The sequence below is a fragment of the Nannospalax galili genome, unplaced genomic scaffold (assembly GCF_000622305.1).
Source record: "Nannospalax galili isolate Female #2095 unplaced genomic scaffold, S.galili_v1.0 scaffold280, whole genome shotgun sequence".
NCBI classification, from domain to species: domain Eukaryota; kingdom Metazoa; phylum Chordata; class Mammalia; order Rodentia; family Spalacidae; genus Nannospalax; species Nannospalax galili.
This window is the reverse complement of record NW_008347808.1, coordinates 94978-113167: the sequence shown is the minus strand read 5'-3', so window position 1 is coordinate 113167 and position 18190 is coordinate 94978. Positions and strand designations below refer to the sequence as shown.

The 18190-nt window shown below is 46.6% G+C and overlaps 1 protein-coding gene across 1 annotated transcript; it reads right to left on the bottom strand.

Moving 5' to 3' along the window:
- Positions 1-3417: 3417 nt before the first annotated feature.
- Positions 3418-18190, bottom strand: Amer1 (APC membrane recruitment protein 1). Its single transcript, XM_008844350.2, has 2 exons — positions 17994-18190; positions 3418-8177 (listed from the first exon to the last, which is right to left on the bottom strand). The coding sequence occupies exon 2, from the start codon at positions 8077-8079 to the stop codon at positions 4732-4734; it is 3348 nt and encodes a 1115-aa protein (XP_008842572.1). The 5' UTR covers positions 8080-8177; positions 17994-18190; the 3' UTR covers positions 3418-4731.

The window sequence follows — 18190 nt, the reverse complement described above, 5'->3', positions numbered from 1 at the left end:
CCACCAACCACTGATTACAGGATTGTTATTGTGAAACAAATGACAGGAATGCACTTTAGTGACTGGAGGTCCCTTATGAACCCAGAAGTTTATTAGCATTCAGCAAAAGAAATACATGTTATAACATTCAGGCAGTATATCAAGATATCCAGAAGCCAGTGAGTGTTAGAAACAGAGAAGTCACAATGCAGTTGACTCTGTGATGTCTCAGGGATGAGGAAGGGAAGTTCAGGCACAGCAAGAAGCCACACTCCCCTTTCTATGCTGGAAGAGAGAACTCTTACACGTAGAGTGAGGGTGTACTGCAGTTCCTAATATCTTCCTCCTTCCCCCAGCCATTTTGTTAAACATGACCTAAATATACATTCCTGGGTATCCCAACCCTTCCCCACCCCCATATACAGCAGGGAAAATAAGCACCAATAGTAACAGGAATTATTAAAGCCCCACCACTTAATAGACCCAACTCTCACACATACACATGCCATGTGGATTTTCTTCTTTGGAATGACTATAGGATGGAGAAACGGCAGATCAGGGCAGCCAGCCATGACCTTAATAGTTACTATTTCCAAAAGTACCATCCACATGTGAGCTGGAGCAGGGGAGTGGGGGAGGAATGGTCGTATGGGGAGAGATTCTCCCAAAGTAGCAAGAGGGGCCAAGGAGATATCAAAAGTCTCTTCTGGACAAACATCACAATCTAATGAGCTCCTGGTAAGTCCCATGAAAGGGTTTCCTCAATGAGATGACAATTCTTGGTATTTTGAATATCACTGTCATTTCTTACTCCAAGCCTCTTGAGGAAAGGTGGTGTGGCTTAACCCCTATATGCTCTCCACTGGGTGGAGAATGCCCCCAGATGCTCCTTTGGAGAAAATTAATACAAGAAATAACACAATGTGGGCACTCTGCTTTTAAAACAGAAGCAAAACATGAAAAGAAGGGAAAAGAATAAAATTAAAGAGGCCTGAGTACTCTCAGAAAGTCTACACATAGGGACGGAGGAAACTCAGAAGGAAACCATAAAGCTAGAAAACATGCTGTCTGCCAGGAGCCACATGCCTGAGTTACCTGGCGTTGTCTTCGGTACCTGGACATTTTCTGTCCTTACCATGTGGGGAGAGAATGAATAGTGTGATACAGCCAGGTGGGAGAGGGAAAAGAGGGAGGGCCCTAGGCAGTTGAGATGATAGCCCTCTGCACAAGCAGCAGCAATTTTTGTGTCATCATTTTTGTTTAAAACTGTAAACAGCACCGCTTAAAAATAAAATATATCAGAAAAGAACAATTGATAAACATTGTTTCCATGAATATAAAATGCAAACAATATAAAAATAGATAATTGGCTTTTGAGATATATATATATATATATATATATTAAAAACAACTTGGATGCGACATACACATGGGTAAACTTTAAGTATCCCTGGTAAACCCCCATGCCTCCCTCTAGCAAGTGAGCCTGGGGGCTGAGGGCAGTGATGGCACTGGTACAGGTGAGAAAGCCACTGGCGACAGGATGAGAGCACACATCCAGCATTCTGAGTGTGGAAAGCTACTTCCCTCCTTGGTATAGCACTAAAAGAAGGAAGGAGACTGGCATTTACTTAAGCCTTTAGCTATGAGGCTTGAAATCTGGTACCCAAGCTATAACCAGATGGTCCCCAAGGCAGGGCTTCCTTGGAGAATTTAAAGCACCAAGAAACTGACATCCTGGCTTTGGAAGAGGCCTGCTAGGTGGCCTTCCCTATCCACATTCACTGATCTGCTCACATTCACTGATCTGCTAAGGACTGGTTTCATCTGGGAATTCTCATGGTTAAAAGCTGACACGACGTAGTGCTACTGGGTGACAAGATGAAGCCAACACCCTTCTATCATCACATCTTCCCTTGAAGTCACACCCAATGTACTGTCCCAGCATCTTGCAATGTAGACATGATATTCCTCTGGCCACAGCCTTAGAGTGGACTGGATTGCAACCCTTCTGGTAGTTTGAAGCATATTTGGTGCCAGGCAAGGAACGATTTGCCTGTGTTTGGACAGGTGCCTGGAATTTGGTTGGCTTTCCCATTGTTACCTTGTGCTGCCATTACTGCATGTCCTCTGCCAATTCTTTCTTCTTCCTCTAGGCTGCGGCTGAAATTTGCTTTAGAGAATCAAGAGGAGTCTGCTTCTGCACGCATTTATCCTGGCTTCCCCACTTAAAGTTGTGCCTGGGCCAGTAGCCAGGGCAATGATGCTATTCAATCCATGAACTCCTACTCAGCTCAGGTTCTAGTCTGTGGCATGACTTTTCAAAGCCTAGCAAACACATGTCACAGTTACGGCAGGCCTCCTCAGAGGCACTGCATCAGGCAGCCCTCAGCTGAAGGCTGATGACCTCCTCTTCCAAAGTAGGCTGGTGGCCATTCTCCAGTGGGCCATGAAGGATGTTGATAGCTCTACTGCCTGCTGTAAATGACACTCACATGTAGACAGTGCTCAAGCTGCCTCAAACAGTCAAATGGTGTGTTTTATTTCCTGTTGTAAAGGCATTTGGTGTTTATATCTTGCCGTACAACCAGACCAGGTTCAGCCTCACCCTCCCAGAACAGCTTTGGTTAGAATCTGGGCATTTGTCTCTTGGAACTCTGTGATTGGGGTAAGGAGGCCCTTTCCCACTCTCTTTCGTTCTCCAGCACAGCAGATACATTTCTTCACGATGTAGCCAGAGTCATCCTAAGAGTTGGTCTGGGTCACTCGAGGGGTGGTGCTGGCACAATGCAAATTCATATGGTTACTTTCAGGGTTTTTTTTTTTGTCTGCTCTTGTTGGGCAATGACATTGAAACAATCCCAACCTGAAAAATGGTGACAAATACCAGCATGAATATATCCTCTGGCAAAGAAAGTATGTCTACAAAGTAACCTTGACTCAGAGGGCCAAGGGCATATGTTCCCAAGGTAAGTTGCCATATCTCAGGAATAGCAAGAGCCCTGTTGACATTTTCACTTAATAGATATGAGGATGGCTGGGAAGTGAAAACAGGTACAGGGGCAGAAGAGGAAGGAATCCTAATTTGTGTCAACATACCCACCCCAAAAATGTTTCATATGGCATTTTCAATAAAGAAACTTAAAAGAAACAGTCTCATATACGTGATTAAGGAGAGGCTGAGCCTGTGAAGATAAGCCTGTTGTAATGTCTTCATGACAGTAAACTCTTCCCCACCAGTGTTTCCAACTTAGTTTAAAAAGAAAACTGCTAGGTCAGGTGTGTTAGTGCACACCTTTAATCACAATGTTCAGGAGGCAGAGGCAGAGGCATGGAGACCTCTGTGAGTTCCAGGGAAGCCTGGTCTACACAGTGAATTCCAGGCTAGTCAGGGTTACATAGGAGACCCTGTCTCAAAAACAGAAGAGGAAGGAGGAGGAGGAGGAGGAGGAGGAGGAGGAGGAGAAAACTGCATGGAGGGAGAAGGGAGGGTGCTATTTGTTTCATAAAGGACTGCAACTGTGATGCAAGTCAGTCCCACAGCTTGGAAGAGCGAAGCACAAGCTTTCCTCTCATTATCCTTTCACAATATGGAGAACTTGGCTAATTGGAAGATGAAAGTGTTTCAGAGTGTCCAGAATAATATGTGAGATGCCTTTGGTATCCTGTCTTAGAAGTATAAGCCTAAAACCACGTTACAGCATCAAAATGAAGGTGTAGGCAAGGCTTAAAGAAATTTTTGGGTTTGGGAGGAAGGATGGGAAAAGTTTTCCCTTCTTAGCTGAGTTGCATCTAACTCCAAAGTCTGACATCCCTTCCTGCTGTCTGGGATAAATGGGTTTTCTTTTCTGTTTTCTTCCCTGACATCCCACAAAAACCTAAAGCCATAAAACCAAGCCCAATTTAGTTTTCTTCTCTTCCTTTATCTCAATTAAGACACTATATTCCTTGTGATGAGATTATGAAAACCTTCTCCAGAGGCAAAAAAAAGGAAATTCTAAAGTACCTGCAACAGCCACAGGCATTTAAGAAACAAACAACAAAAAGAAAACCCTTACATTCCAGAGCTCAAGACCCTATAGCAGTTTTCACATTCTTTGTATTCTGCTTGAAAATGAACAGAAATTTAATTACTCCATTATAGTGATTAGTGTTTTTGTCTTCAACCCAAGCTATGGCAGGCCAGGTTAAAAGGACCTCATCTGGTTGTGATGCCAAAGTCCACAACAGTAGGCAGTGAGACACATGCTACATGATTCTTTCTAAGGACAACTAACTGGGATAAACAGCTTATAGTCATTTGATGTAATGTCAGCATCTATTCCAAAGCCAAAAGGAACAGGGGTGGAAAGGATATGTACCATAACTTCACATTGCTAATCGCCAGCAAGCCTCCTATTTCTTGAGTGAGAGGCAGTACAAACTCAGCTGCTCATCAGTGGTTCATCAGTCAATAAGGGAAGAGAGAAGAGGGGCTTTAGCCTGCAATAAGTATGCATCACAAACCCTATATGGGTCATAAGAAACCCCAAAGCAAGAACTGGAGCACAGAAGCAGCAGCCTCCCTAGCCAGATGTACTTGAACTGAGCCTGGCCATAGACAGCAGAAGGTAGAAGGAAAACGAAGGTGAAAACTCTAAGGAGTTTTCTTGGCCAGAAGGATTTTCAAGTTAAACAGCAACCCCCACCCCACCCCTCTGCCCAACCCCAACCCCCATTCACATGCTTGGTCCTCCACTCTGGAGTTGATGACTATTTGGCTAGATTTCCATTCATGGCAGTGGAGGAGTAGCTGGTGGAGGGAGAGGTACCATGCTCAGCCCTCTCCTTTGGCAGGTCAAGGTTGGAAGCTCTGTAGTGACTGGGCTGAGGGTGAAGGGGATCAGGCCTCACCCTGGGAAGCTGAGGGATACCATGGGTGATGCCCACAGGCTTGGCCTGGGACAGAGAGCTGGAGCTAAAACCTCCAGACATGGAGGAGCAACTGGGCTCATCGACAGGCAGCAGTACATCTCGAGGCCTGGCTTTCACACTCTGGGAGGCCTGTGGCTGAAGGTTATAGCAAGAGCCCATAGGGAGGGGTAGATGTGAAGGTCGAGCTAGCTGAGACAGAGACTCTCCAGGTGCTCTTGGGAGCCCTGGCACTGACACTGACATAGCCACAGGAGGTACACAACAGGTTGCCTGTCCATATGGAGACTGACTGAAAGGCCCATCCAGCTGACTGGGACTTATCCAAGCAGGGCCTGGCCCTAATGGAAGAGGACAGTGAGCCCAGGCAGGCCAGTCATAGGCTGCTGGAGGTTCAGTGTAGAGGGACAGGGGACTATCTCGGCCCCATTCTCCTTCCTCTTCTTCACCTTCTTCATCTGAATCTTCCTGGTGGGCCTGTAGCTCATCAGACTCCAGGTAACCCTGGGCTAGGTGAGAACTGGAGAGCTCTAGCTCTAGGGTCTCTGCAGTGTCAAGGGAGCGGCTTCTCCTGTTAAGTGCCATTGCAGCAGGTGGAGGTGGAGGGTGTATGCCAGGGAGCCCCAGGTATCGAGGAAGGCTGCTAACACCCCAGGGCAGGCCTTGGTAGAATCGACTGTGACAGCTGTTGAAGGTGTGTTTGTGGTAATAACCCAGCTCAAAAGCTTCCAAGGAGGCTGTAAGGTCTTCATCATTGTGGAACTCAGGACTCTCTTCGCATTTGCCTTCGCCATCCCGTTCCACATCAGCGATGTCAAAGGTCACCATGGGGGGCAGCTCAGGAAGGTTTTGAGTGAAGGATGAATCAGAATCAGAGCTGCAAGACATGCTGGAAAAAAGGTTTCCATTGCTGGTAAACTCCACGAGGGCCTGTGAGAAACTAACAGTGGCATTCCCTTCCTTCACATCTTCTTCTTCGTCTGGCTCCTCAGGGGGTGAGTAAGTAGGGTAGGCCCTCCTGGGAGATCCTCCAAAATTTGCTTCTTGCATGTCTGGCTCAAACATGGCATCACTCTGGAAAAGCTGCATCAAACAGGTACTTTGATCTTTTTTGGAGCAAGTCCCCTCAAAACGCTTTTCCAAAGGACGGAAATCCCTCCAGTCTGGCTCGCTGTTAGAAGTAGCGGGGAAAGCTGAGGTTGTTCCCCGGTGGGAAGTCTGAGAAGATCCTGATGTTCCCGGCACCAGGCCCATTACTGACGGGCCTAAAGGCCTCATCTGATACTCCAAGGTGGGCTTTTCCTGCCGGATCTTGGCCTCTCGTACTTGACTCTCTTGAGCATGAACCTCTCGGGCGGGGGCTTCTCTGGTTCGGACCTCCCTGCCATGAACTTCCCGAGTGTGGGTGTCTCGGACATAGGTCTCCCTAGCATGAGCCTCTCTAGCACATGCTTCTTGAGCCTCAAGCTGCTCCCGGCGAAGCTCCCAGTACAGCAACTGTTTCTGGATGGTCACTAGCCTTTCTTCCTCTGTTTCCATTGCCCCAGGTGGCCGAGAAGAAGAAAAGGGCTCAAAGTTCCCGAAAGGACCCAACATCTCAGAGCTGTGACCATGGAGATCATAAAGACAGTCATCCCCTGGTGGAGACTTATCAAGACTATCATCCGGCTCATAGAACTCATACAGGGCATCTCCACTATAGCTGTCTCTAGGCAGGCAATCTCTGTGGACAAACCCCAGGGCCTCACCTGAATCATCCTCAAATCCAGGTGTGGTAGAATCATAATAACCTTCATCACTATTGGGAGCAGACTCTTGCTGGTCACTCTGAGGAGTCAGAAGTTCCTCAGGGGCGAGGCCAGGATAAGACTGAACTTGGTCATGGAGCATGTAACCTTGGTGGCTGGGGGATGTGGCAGTTTGGTAACCCAGGTTCAGATTAGATCTTGGGTATATCTGAGCACTTGCCCATAGATACTCTAAGTCATCATCTTCTTCCTCGTCCTTGACTTCTTCATCCTCTAATTCTACCTCCTCATCCTCCACTTCTTCCTCATTGTCATCATCATCTGGCAAGGCCATCTCCTCCCCACCTCCTTGGTAGGTCACCAGGCAGGAACTACGCTTGGTCCCATCTCTGTTGGCCCTCTGGCCACCAGAGGCCATGCTATCCGTCATACTATCCATATCCTGTTCAGCTATAATGTCACCACAACCTGTCAGAGAGTCAAAGCTTTTCAGAGATGTGACATCCCCAAAGAGGAGGCTCAGTTGATCCTCAGCAGGGCCACTGGGTGGATTTTCCTCTTCTGTCACCACCTTCTCTTCTATTGCTGAACTGTGGGTCTCCTCTAGGCTGCTAGCTTCAGGAACAGGCTTGGGCTGCATGAGTTCTAAGGCACAAGTCCTTGTGAGTTTGTCTGGATTTTTACAGGCTGCCTTCTCAATTGGTGGAACAGATTCTGGTGCTGGAGAAATTTTTAATCCAAGGGTATCTTGGGGTTTGGCATTTTCCTTCCTAGTGGCTTGGAAGGCCTCCTCAGAGCTAGGTAGAGAGGCTGAGCTCACGTGCTCATGAGACCTGGTTCTCGCCCCCTCAAGTTCCTTGGCCCCTGGCTCACTTTGCTCAGACCCAGCAACCTTGCTCTTCCGGTGACGGCGGATACTACTAAAAAAGCCTTTCAGGCCTTTCTTTGGTTTGTGAACAGATGGTAGCTTCTCAACTCCAGCTTTTTCTGTGGCTCCAGCTGTAGATGTCTTATGCTTGGAGTCCATCTCCAAAGACCCATGTGCACTCTGGGAGCTGGGAAATTGACAAGATGTCTTGAGTAAAGGTAGAGAGAAAGCTGTTTCTTCAATGACATCATCTTCAGAACCATGGGCTGCTTCACTCAGGCCATCATGGGTCTTGCTCTTGTTTAGACCCTTCTTAGTGCTGCCTTTTCCAGAACCTTTGTTTCGCCCTCCTCCAAAGAAACTAGGCAGAGTACAGATTCCCTTCTTGCCACCAAAGAGTTTCATTGCAGTCTTCTTCAGCCTACCTGGGCCAGATAAGGGTGGCTCTGGTGTTGACCCTTCTGTTGCCTCAGCTGTCTTATTCTTGGTCCCTTTTTCGGCTCTGTGGTCTCGGGTATCCCTGGAGTATGATGCTCCTTTGATCTGAACAGCTTCATCCTTTTGGGTCTCCATAATGATGGAGATAACTGTGATACATTCAACTGGAAATGCAGCCTTGGGATTCCAGGTATGGTTATAACATGATCAGTCAGGAAGCATCACAGTGGGGTCTGGAGAAGATAAGAGAGACAAACACAGAGACAGATACTGGTGAGCAAGCAGTCAGGCTGAATTTGCTACTACAGGTGTCTGTTTTCTCAGGACTGAGTAGAACCAGAGAGAAAATAAATGTTGGGAAAACCTTAATCCATTCTTGGTTTTCTGGTCTAGTCCCTGCTGTGCCTCAGGACAATAAAATCCTACACTAAGCAAGAAGCAGCTGTCACCAGCTGCCCTCTCACTAGTCTACTCTCTTTAGGCTACCATAAGCACAGGAGAACACTTGACAGAAGGAACTGTAGATGTGTAGAAGTCACAGTTGTGTTACTGTCTATGAGTTGGCTTATGGACTGTCAGAGTTGGGCCAGGAAACATAAGAGAGAGGATAGTTCTAGCAACACTGAAGTTTTGAAAAAAGTATGTGGCAAAGGAGCTCCTTGAGAACTTCCTTGGGTTCTGCTGGATCCAGGCCTCAACTGCATATTAGCCTGGGTTCTCACTAATATTCTTCCCAGGGCTGGAGAGAAAACAGACATAGTTTCACCTCCTGTCGATAGGCTCCCTAAATTGCCACTAGGACCATGGCCAGACCTTCATAACCCCAGAAGTGGAACCCCACTGTCTTATAGGTCAGGGCCACAATGCTGGATCTGCAAAATGACATGGTAACATCAAGAAAAACATCTGTCAGTATTCTCCATCCAAGAGACCTACCAACATTTACCCCTTGTAGAAACTATATGAGGGGTAAGTCTAGATCAGACTCTCTGTTGACTGCCCTGCTGGTAAGAGATTTTAATTTTGTCCTTGACAAGTGGAACCCACAGACTCGACTCTAGAACCACAAGGCAAAAACCTTCCCTTCTACTCTGCTCCTCTCATTATTTTGGACCATATTTAGGAAGGGAACTTGAAAGCACATGATCCTACATGACTCATGTTCCTAATCTAAGAGATAGCAGATAGCCTCTCAAGGGCTATTTAAACAAATAAATCTGGTATAAGCCACACTGTTCTGGTCAAGGCTCCCAAATGCCCAAACATCCAAATCCAATAGAGATGAAATAAAAAGAAGGGTTAACCACATCCATACCAACATACGTCATCATCCCCCCAATCCCTTGACAGATCTACTGTCTTCCCATGACAGTAGACATTTAACAGCTGAATCAGTGATCAGCTTGCAGAAATACAATGATCCTTCCTTTCAAAAGCCCCTTACCACTATGAACCTCCTCTGTAGATTAACTACCAGCAGTGGGGAGGGGAAACAGAACAGCTGCTGGGAGTGAGAGAACAATTACTTAAAGAAATAACTGAGGTTGTTCTTTAATGCCTGTATCAAGCAGTATCTTTATACTTTTACAGATATGATTCTTTCCTTACTAGCCTATGAGCTCCCTAAAAGCAAGAGTTGAGGGGTCCCCTTCTTGGCTTGCCCTGCATTATTGAGCTCACTGTCTGTCATTTACTGAATATTCGGGGAAGTTTACTTCATGAATTCCACAGAGGGGAATGCAAACAGCCCCACTGCTGCCACCCCCATCCCCTGGAACAGACAGCACCCTAACCACTAAGCATGCATACAATCACCCAGAGCAGTTTTCTGCCTTATGGCCTAATGAGAATATGGGCCGAATCATCTGTTGGAATTCCCTACTTTTCATAGTATTGTGCTCTTACCTCAGTCCTGAAATTACTGACAAGGTTGGCATTATGGCACTGGGGATGCAGGCCTTAAAGAACAATCCCAGTTATTTCTTTAAGTAATTGGGTGTCCTTCTTTGTACTTTGTTAACAAACCTCTGGATAAATTTAAAAGGCAGAAAAAACTCTACAGGCACAGAAACATTGCTTTGATCAAGAACCTATTGCTGGGGAGGCCATAGGCCCTCAGAATAAACCTACTGTGATTATTTTGCTAAATGGACATAATGTCAAACTGCCTTGTAAATACATATCTTTATACCTACAGATAAGTGTGATTCTCAACCCTCATCAAAGAAGCTTCATTTTGCAGTAAATATTGATTTATATTGAGACTAACAACTGGTGAAAATGGAGAGAATAAGAGATAGTAAAGTGTTTAGCCCTAAATGAGACATCTATGCCATACCTCCTAACTCCATTGCCCAGGGATCATCATAATATTGTAAGAGCAGGATGTATCCTGGACATGACATGGCTGTTGCACCCATAAACTCAGCAGCAGTGGCTGTCTACACACACCTGCACAGTATCAAGCCAGTCCATATTCCAGCATGAATGGGCGAGGGGCTCATGATGTCCCATCAGTACCTGAGGGGCTACTGGAAGTTGATGATGGGAATTGGGAGAGGGAGAGTACATTTTCTTTCTTTAGGGATGTGGCCCCTGGTAAGCCACCAAAGCTTTAGTGAATGACACTACATCCATGTGCATAGGGAAGTACTAAGTGGATTCAGTAGGATAGTAAATGTAGATGAAATTGGGAAGAGTACAGAAGGAGTAGAACTGTGTGTGTGGGAGGGCGGTGGATATGATCAAAATACATGGTAAACATGTATGAAATTCTCAAAGAATAAATAACATTTTTTTAAAAGAAAAAGAAAAGCTATCTTGAAGAGACATTCATTCTGAGCTTTGTCAAGCATCAGGAAATGGAAATGGCAGTGATCTAAAAGAAGGGGTGAGTGTTTTTATGAAAAAAAAGTGACTTGTCCTGGTAGGATTAAAGCTTCTGTTCTTGGCAATAGAGGGATAGGTAGGTAAAGAGAATATAGAACCTTATTATCCTAGCTGGAGGGTAGTCTCTCATAATTTCTCTCATGCTTTTCCGTCCAAGAGCCATGTGCCTCAGAGCCACTCCTCGGATCTCTTCCTGTGTCCTACAGAACACTGGGAAGGAGTGCAACAGGAGTATCCCATAGCTGGCAGCTCCCTAATCTGGTCCCACCTAATTCATTCCACCCTAGCACTCTTCAAACTCTTTTCTAATCTACTACGGTCCCCAAACTACCCCTCAATAGGCTATGCTGCCTTGACCAAGGACAAGAAGAATCACCAGAGGAGGTGTGGCAGAAGAAAGGAGCAGCAAAGAACAAACTCTGAAGTTCCCCTAGGTTAGGGCTGGCTTTCTTTAGGATTCTTTTCAACAGTGTGAGGTCCTGCCAAATACAGGGCCCTACAACACTCAGATTTCCCAGTCAGTATGGCTGGCTCTGTTTCAAGTGGGCTGGTGAAATCTTCCCAAGCTACTTTGTGCTACCTGACAGAGGCCACTGGCTACAGCTGCTATGATTGTGGCAAGGAATAGGCAGTGGTAGAAAATGATGGGGCCACTCAAGTTCCCAGGACCAACCTCAGGTCATTGTGAGACAAGTGAAAGCTAACCTCTAAGGAAGTACAGATTTGTTCTCCCCTCTGCTTGAATTCCAGGCGGGAGACAGGCCACAAACCTCCTGAAACCCACCTCAGGAGGAAGAATCAGCTACAACCAGACAATTACACCTTTAGTTCCCAGCCCAGTGTCTGTTCCCAGAGACCAGCTTAGCCAACTTAGAGAAGGCTGAGCTTAGACAAGAAAGAAGAGTGAATTTATGCAATAACTCCCGATGTAGTTCCCAGACCTGCTCCAAGCAGTCTTTTAATTCTACTTAGCTCTTTTGCTATATTGGTGGAGAGAAGGTAAAGAAAGTGTAGTGACAATGGGCAATCTCCTCCCTCCAGAGCCAGAGAGTTCTGTACTGTAATTTTGCCAACCTGGGGAAAATCCAGTAAGTTACCTCACTTGTCTACCCCTCAGTTTTTTCAACTGTAGAATGAGGTCACTAAGAGTCCATACTTATCAAGACTATTTTAGGAGCAAAACCAATGCATATAAAGTATCAAATAAAATGCATTACATAGCAGAAGCTCAGACATTATAGCAAATGTTATTAATGTTAATTCCAACTGTGGTTGGACAACATCTAGTAGTAAATCTACCCCAGTCAGGACTGAGCAGGGTGTTCTCCAAGGCTCTATAGATAAGTCCCAAACCTCCTGAGGCCTCAGATTCCTCTAAACCTAAATTATAGTGATTACATAGTCAGCCTACAGGAGGTTTTACTTGCTCATTAGGTTAACTTTTAATATTCAGGGACACAAGAATCAGCTACTAACTACAGCTCAAGATCATCTGGGTGATTCAACTAATGAGGTTCCTTAGTTCGGACCAGCAGAAAGATTAAAAGTTTAAACTGAGCTAAAAGTGCCATCATCAAAAGAAATACAATCAACAGCTATCCTTCATCCATTTAGGGTACCCACTAATCCACAAGGCATTTCCTATTCACCAGCTCCACAGGCCTTTCTCAGCAACCCATTAATTCAGTCTGGCAGGGGTGATGGTGGTGGTAATTCCTTGTTACAGAGAAGAAAGCTGTGCCTGGACTTGGAAAGAGGCTTATCTAAAGTCACTTAATGAGATTGTAACCGAGCTAGAGCAGCTTCTAGGACTCTTGAGTTCTAATTTTATGCTTCACTGTGCAGGACCCCCAAAGACAGAGCCAGGAAACTGTGAAGGTTCCCTTCAGACCAAGAGCTATCATCTCCCACCTTACCCCAACCCAGCTTAACTTCCCCTGCAGCATTTCCCCCTTCTCACTGGCTGCTGCTGTTTTGGCCCTACCCAGCACATTCCAAAAACCTGATTACTTCAGAATCCAGAGGCTATCTATTCAGCCTGTGGCTGCCCTCCTCATCAGCAATGCTATCACCACTACTCCCAAACAGTGGAACGTGTCTGCTGTTCCTTTTTCTTGGGAGGTAAGTGTAAGAGGCCAAAAAAGCTCAAACAGAAAGCTGCAAATGTGAACAAAGTTGAAGAATTTGAACTATTTAAAGAGAATGACCACAGATTATCTGGGACTTTAATGATACATTTCCAGAGTCCATAGAAGAGACCCGGCTCAAAACTGTTGATGGTATGAAAGAAGCTGTCTGGTGGAGCAGCAGAGGCAGCTGAAATGGCCCTCTTAGCTACTCCTACAACCATCCTACCCTAATTCACAGGCTTCCTGCAGTGGGGCCCCTCCTCTTCACGAACCATGTCATCAAACCCAGATGCAGCACAAATCCCAAAGCTTCCCTTCCATCCCAGCCCTGATTTCTCCACCAGCTCTTCAGCTGACTTATTCACATACTCAGCCTTGCCTGTTTCCTTCTGGCAGCCCCAACCTGTCCATTTGTCTCTTTCAGATGGACTGTCCATCTTACAGTCACTACATTTATCATACAGCAGAAGCTTTGGGATGCTGTGGGTTCAGCTGAACTCTAATTCACCTGGAGTTTGTCAGCCTGAAATTAGAATGTCAGTATCACTCCTTACAGGCAATACAGTTTGAGAACTTGGCCTAACTCTGAGACACAAATGCCTTATCTGTGAAATGAGAAAAAACAATGCTACCTGCCTTGTAGGATTGTGGTTAAAGATTAGAGATTATCAATGCAAATGCAAACTTAAGTAGAGGTGACTCTGAGTGGGCTTTTGGGAGGGGGTGAATATGATCAAAATGTATTTTATGACATTTTCAAACAGTTCATAAAATACATTTTTGTTTACTGTATTTATTTTTATTTTATGTGTACGAGTGTTTTGCCAGCATGTATGTAGATGCACCGAAAATGCAATACCCATGGAGGCCAGGAGAGGGCATCAGATACCCTGCAATTGGAGTTGCCGACTGTTCTTAACAACCAACGGAACCAAAATCTGGATCCTCTGCAAGAACCACTGAGCCAGCTCTCTAGTCCCTTAAAAATATTTTTTAAATGATTGAAAGATCCATGAAGCACCAGTAGGCCTGCTTCTGAGGCCACCAAGGCCCCCCAGGGCCATTTTCTTCATTGTTCTCATCTTTCTTTAATCCCAAAAGGGCAATAGAAGAGCAGTGAACAATAAATTAAGCCAATTCCTGCATCTCTGCAGTGCTTCAGGTTTTCCTGTTTGCCTCCAGGGTAAACGCTTACACAGGCATATGTTTGAAAAGAAGACCAAACAGAGGATGTGAAAGACTGTATTTAATTCAGAGAAATGAAGTTCAAAGTGAAGAGAAACTTTAATACTTGTGTAATCTCCATATTGATTGTTAATCAGAAAAGCAATGGTAAGGCAGCTGTCTTCAACTCCGCCACTGAAAACACACAGACACAGACACAGAGAGAGAAGTGGGGGGATTAATTCTGAGAACGAACTTCCTAGCAGTGATATCTATGAAAGTTCTCCTTTAGGGGCTAAAACTTTATCATGTAGTTTATCTGCCTAGAAAGGTTTTGTGGTAGGGAAACTGATGGAATAACATCAGGAGATGCCCCCTTCAGCTTCAGGCACCCTATTAAGTAAGGAAGCTTCTCTGTCTTTGGTTCTACAAGTAAACTCACGGCATGCCAGGCTTGCTGCCATTTCTCACATTCCCTTACTTCCCTGGAGCCGTGAGGCAGGGCTGGTTCCTCCATCTACACAGTTTGAGAATCTGACAGTTCTTGAGTAATTTTTAACACTTCCAATATACTAAGAGAGACTGCCAACATTTTCCAGGTACCTCCCTTCCTCCTGAAACTTTCATTCCCCAGCATACTACAGATTTTAATCTCTTGACCAAGAGGCAAAAGAAATAAAAAAGGGATGAGGAGTCGATGCAGACTCCAAGTAAACTCCGTCTGACTTCATATATCGGGAATGAGAGAGTGGGAGAAGGGAGTAGTTCATGAGATGTGCATTGAGTACAGCTTGCTGAAGACTGGGGCACAGCAGAAAGAGCCACTGCACAAGAGCAATACCATAGCCTTGAGCAGCTATGTGACATTAAGTGTGTCCTTCTTGCTTTCCTGGGCACAAGATTCCCATGAGCAAGTACAAGCATCTGACAACAACCTGTGTAGCTGAGAGAAAGTGGTTAAAAGGGCCGGAGGACACTTCTTAGCTTCTAGTTCATAAATATTTAGGGCCAGACACCTCTCTTCTTCCCTAGCCTCTGTGAGACCTGAGGAAAGGCTGACATAGTCAATCTTCTTTCTGGAAATAGCATGCCCTCAGTTCAATTACAAATTTAGAGGGGGTTTCCTGCCCATCTGACTTGCAGGATACTTTCAATCCCTTTCTAAGAACCCATTTAAAAACCCTTTCAAAAACACCATTATTAGGTTAGCACTTGGGAGGCAGATGCTGGCAGACCCTGGCAGATCTCTGTGGGTTTGAGGCCAGCCTGGTCTAAATTGAAAGACCCTATCTCAAAAACCAGCAAACAAACAAAAACTCCATTCTTATCATGGCATGTGTATACACTCAAAATAATAAAACTCTTAACGCCCCATTCTTCAGTGAACCTTCCTCCAAAGGATTAGATTGCCTTTCTACTGCTTGGCATTTGGGAATCCTTGGGCCGGGACCTCTTCTGTATGTTGGAACTATGCAACCTCAACGTGATTCATCTATCTCACTCATTCTGCAACACCCCCCCCCGTCATTCCCTTTCACTTATAATTCTGCCTACTCTTTGTCTACCAAACTCCTCTATCTTCCATCAGCTTTAGGAAATGCCACGCCCCCCACCCCCCTGCCCTGCATACATAGAGTTCTCCATGGCAGTTTGTCTATAGGCTCATGATTCAGCAACCTAAAGTGTGCAGAGCCTCAGGGTTTGAGCAGTCCTGACCCTGAGTTTATTATTGTAGAGGGGATTGGTCATGCCTTTTTAACTGTAGTGGCAACCCCAACCCCCTTTTCCACCCACATCAGGCATACTCTGTAAATATCTGAGCCTTGAGCACCATTTCCTTGAGTTTCCTAGATCAGGGCAAGTACAAGTTTAAAAGGTTAAAGGTGTTTTCAAAAGCTCTACAAAGACAGCATGTGATTCTGGAGCAGTCATTAACTGCTTTATAATGCTAGGCTTTGAGATGGCTGCAGCTGAGCTCTGGGTTTCATTTATCCCTGTGAGGGCTGAGAGAAAACCCAGACATTCATATTAGGGAAACAAAGCAGAGTCAGGGAAACTTATAGTCCGTCTCTTATTACGATTTATGTCTGAAAATGCCCACAAATGTGGAGGAGTTCCAAGAGAAAGGAGGTCATCAAAAGTAACAAGAGGCAGGCAGGAAATGCACAAAAGAGAAAGTTGAGAACTGTGGCCTGAGAGGAAGAGGATTTGGACAGGTGTGTAATGAAAGGATTTGGGCTTGGGGAAGGGAGTTATGCAGAACAAACACATTAGGTGGCTGCTGGACTGAGGCAAAGGCAGAGAGATCCAGACCTGGGATCCAGCTGCAAGAAGAGGTTTGTGTTGACAGTCTAGTCAGTGTCAGATGTGGTGACAATTGTGTTGTAACTGCAAACCTGGCTGGTACCCTAAAGGTCCCATGCTAGACTTCGCAAATAAGACATTTACTAGGTCTCATTGCCCCACCTCAAAGATGCCCCTTAGCCACACCCTCTCTCCTATTTCTGAGGAAGGGCTGAATAGACCACGCATAGAGTGGTGCAGTGAGTGGTTTTGCACTTGGAAGAGTAGGCTCTGCTGGAATCTCCGCAGGTGGGGTGAGAAGTCCAACAATGCAGTGTCCTGGGTCCTGTCCAAGCCCTCCCTGCTGCAGCAGGCAAACAGAAGATGTCTGTATGCGGAACACGGCAGTGTAGACTCACACCAAGGGGAAACCAGCCAAGAGGAGTATGACTCTGCGGGGCTAGTCCAGCTGCTGCCTAACCCCCACCCATGCACGTCTGGCAAGCTTAGCCCCTCGCTGAAAGGGCGCCCAGGCGAAGTCACGCCTTTGGGCGGTCACGAGTGTCAGAGGTGTCTGCTGTAGACAATGACAGCAGCTTGGCAGTCTGGGTATTTTAAGTCACTGCGAAGTTGTAGGATTTGTCTGTCTCACTAGCACTCTCCCATACACATACCATGTGTTTCCTTCTACAATGACGGCCCCCCTCGGCCCCTAGCACGGAAATTCCCCCACAACATTGTGCCTATTGCTAATTTTAAACCGGAGACTGGAGAGAAAAACGCGCCCTATGCCCTACAAGAAAAAGAGGAGATGGGGGAGGGGGGCAACAAAGCGGCCTTGCAGCTCTAACCCAAGGATCAGTAAGAGCTCCATGTCCGTCAGCCTGCAATGGGGGTGGGAGCCAGATGTGGCTGGAGGCCAAAGAGGGGATGCAGCTGGTCGGGACCATAGAACCAAGGTTCCAAGGAGAAGTAGGCAGTCCAGAAGCCCAATTGTGTTCCTCTGCGGAGGGGCAGACTGTGGATATCCTAATCTACCCCAAAGACTGTTTGGGTCTGGCTCAAGAAGACATAGTGCTGGTTTCCTCCGCAGAGAGGACAGACTGGAGATGCGCCGCAGAGGGGAGGGACCACACCAGGGCCTGGGGTGGGGGGGTGAGAGGCACCAGCCTAACAGCTGTTGCAGCAAATGCGCTACAAACAAAGCTGAGGAGTTCCTGGCCTGCAAACGCATTCTTGGGGTGCTGGGTAGCAGCACCCCTCCCGGAACCAGGCAACAGCACGTGCGGGCCTATCCCCGCCTCCCCTAACAACCCAGAGGCGTAGTCCAGGCTAGTCCACCCGCCTCCCGGCTCTCCCCACCCCACCCCCAGCCGTGGTCGGCTGTGCTCAAAGGACTAACGGCCGCTGGGCCCCTCACTGGACAGCCTGAAAAGCGAGTTCCAAGAAAGAACAGCAAAAATCCGGGACTCCGACAAGCCCAGCCTTTAATATCCTCCTCCAGGAGACCAGCGCGAAGCACGCGGGAATGCACCCGACCAACCTCTGGGCAGGCGATGGCTCCTAGCAGTGCGCAGTGCTTACCCGGCCCGATGTGGCTCCCAGCGCGGTTATTGTCTGCTTGGCTGCCTGAGTCTGAGCTGCAGCCCCTTCTGAGAATGCCGCCACCTCTACTCCTGCTGCAGTTACTGCCACCACGGGTACTGTATTCTCCTGCACGGACTACCCAGCCCCAGGCTCTGGGAAGCTCCCCCATACCCGCTTCACCCCGACTCCACTGC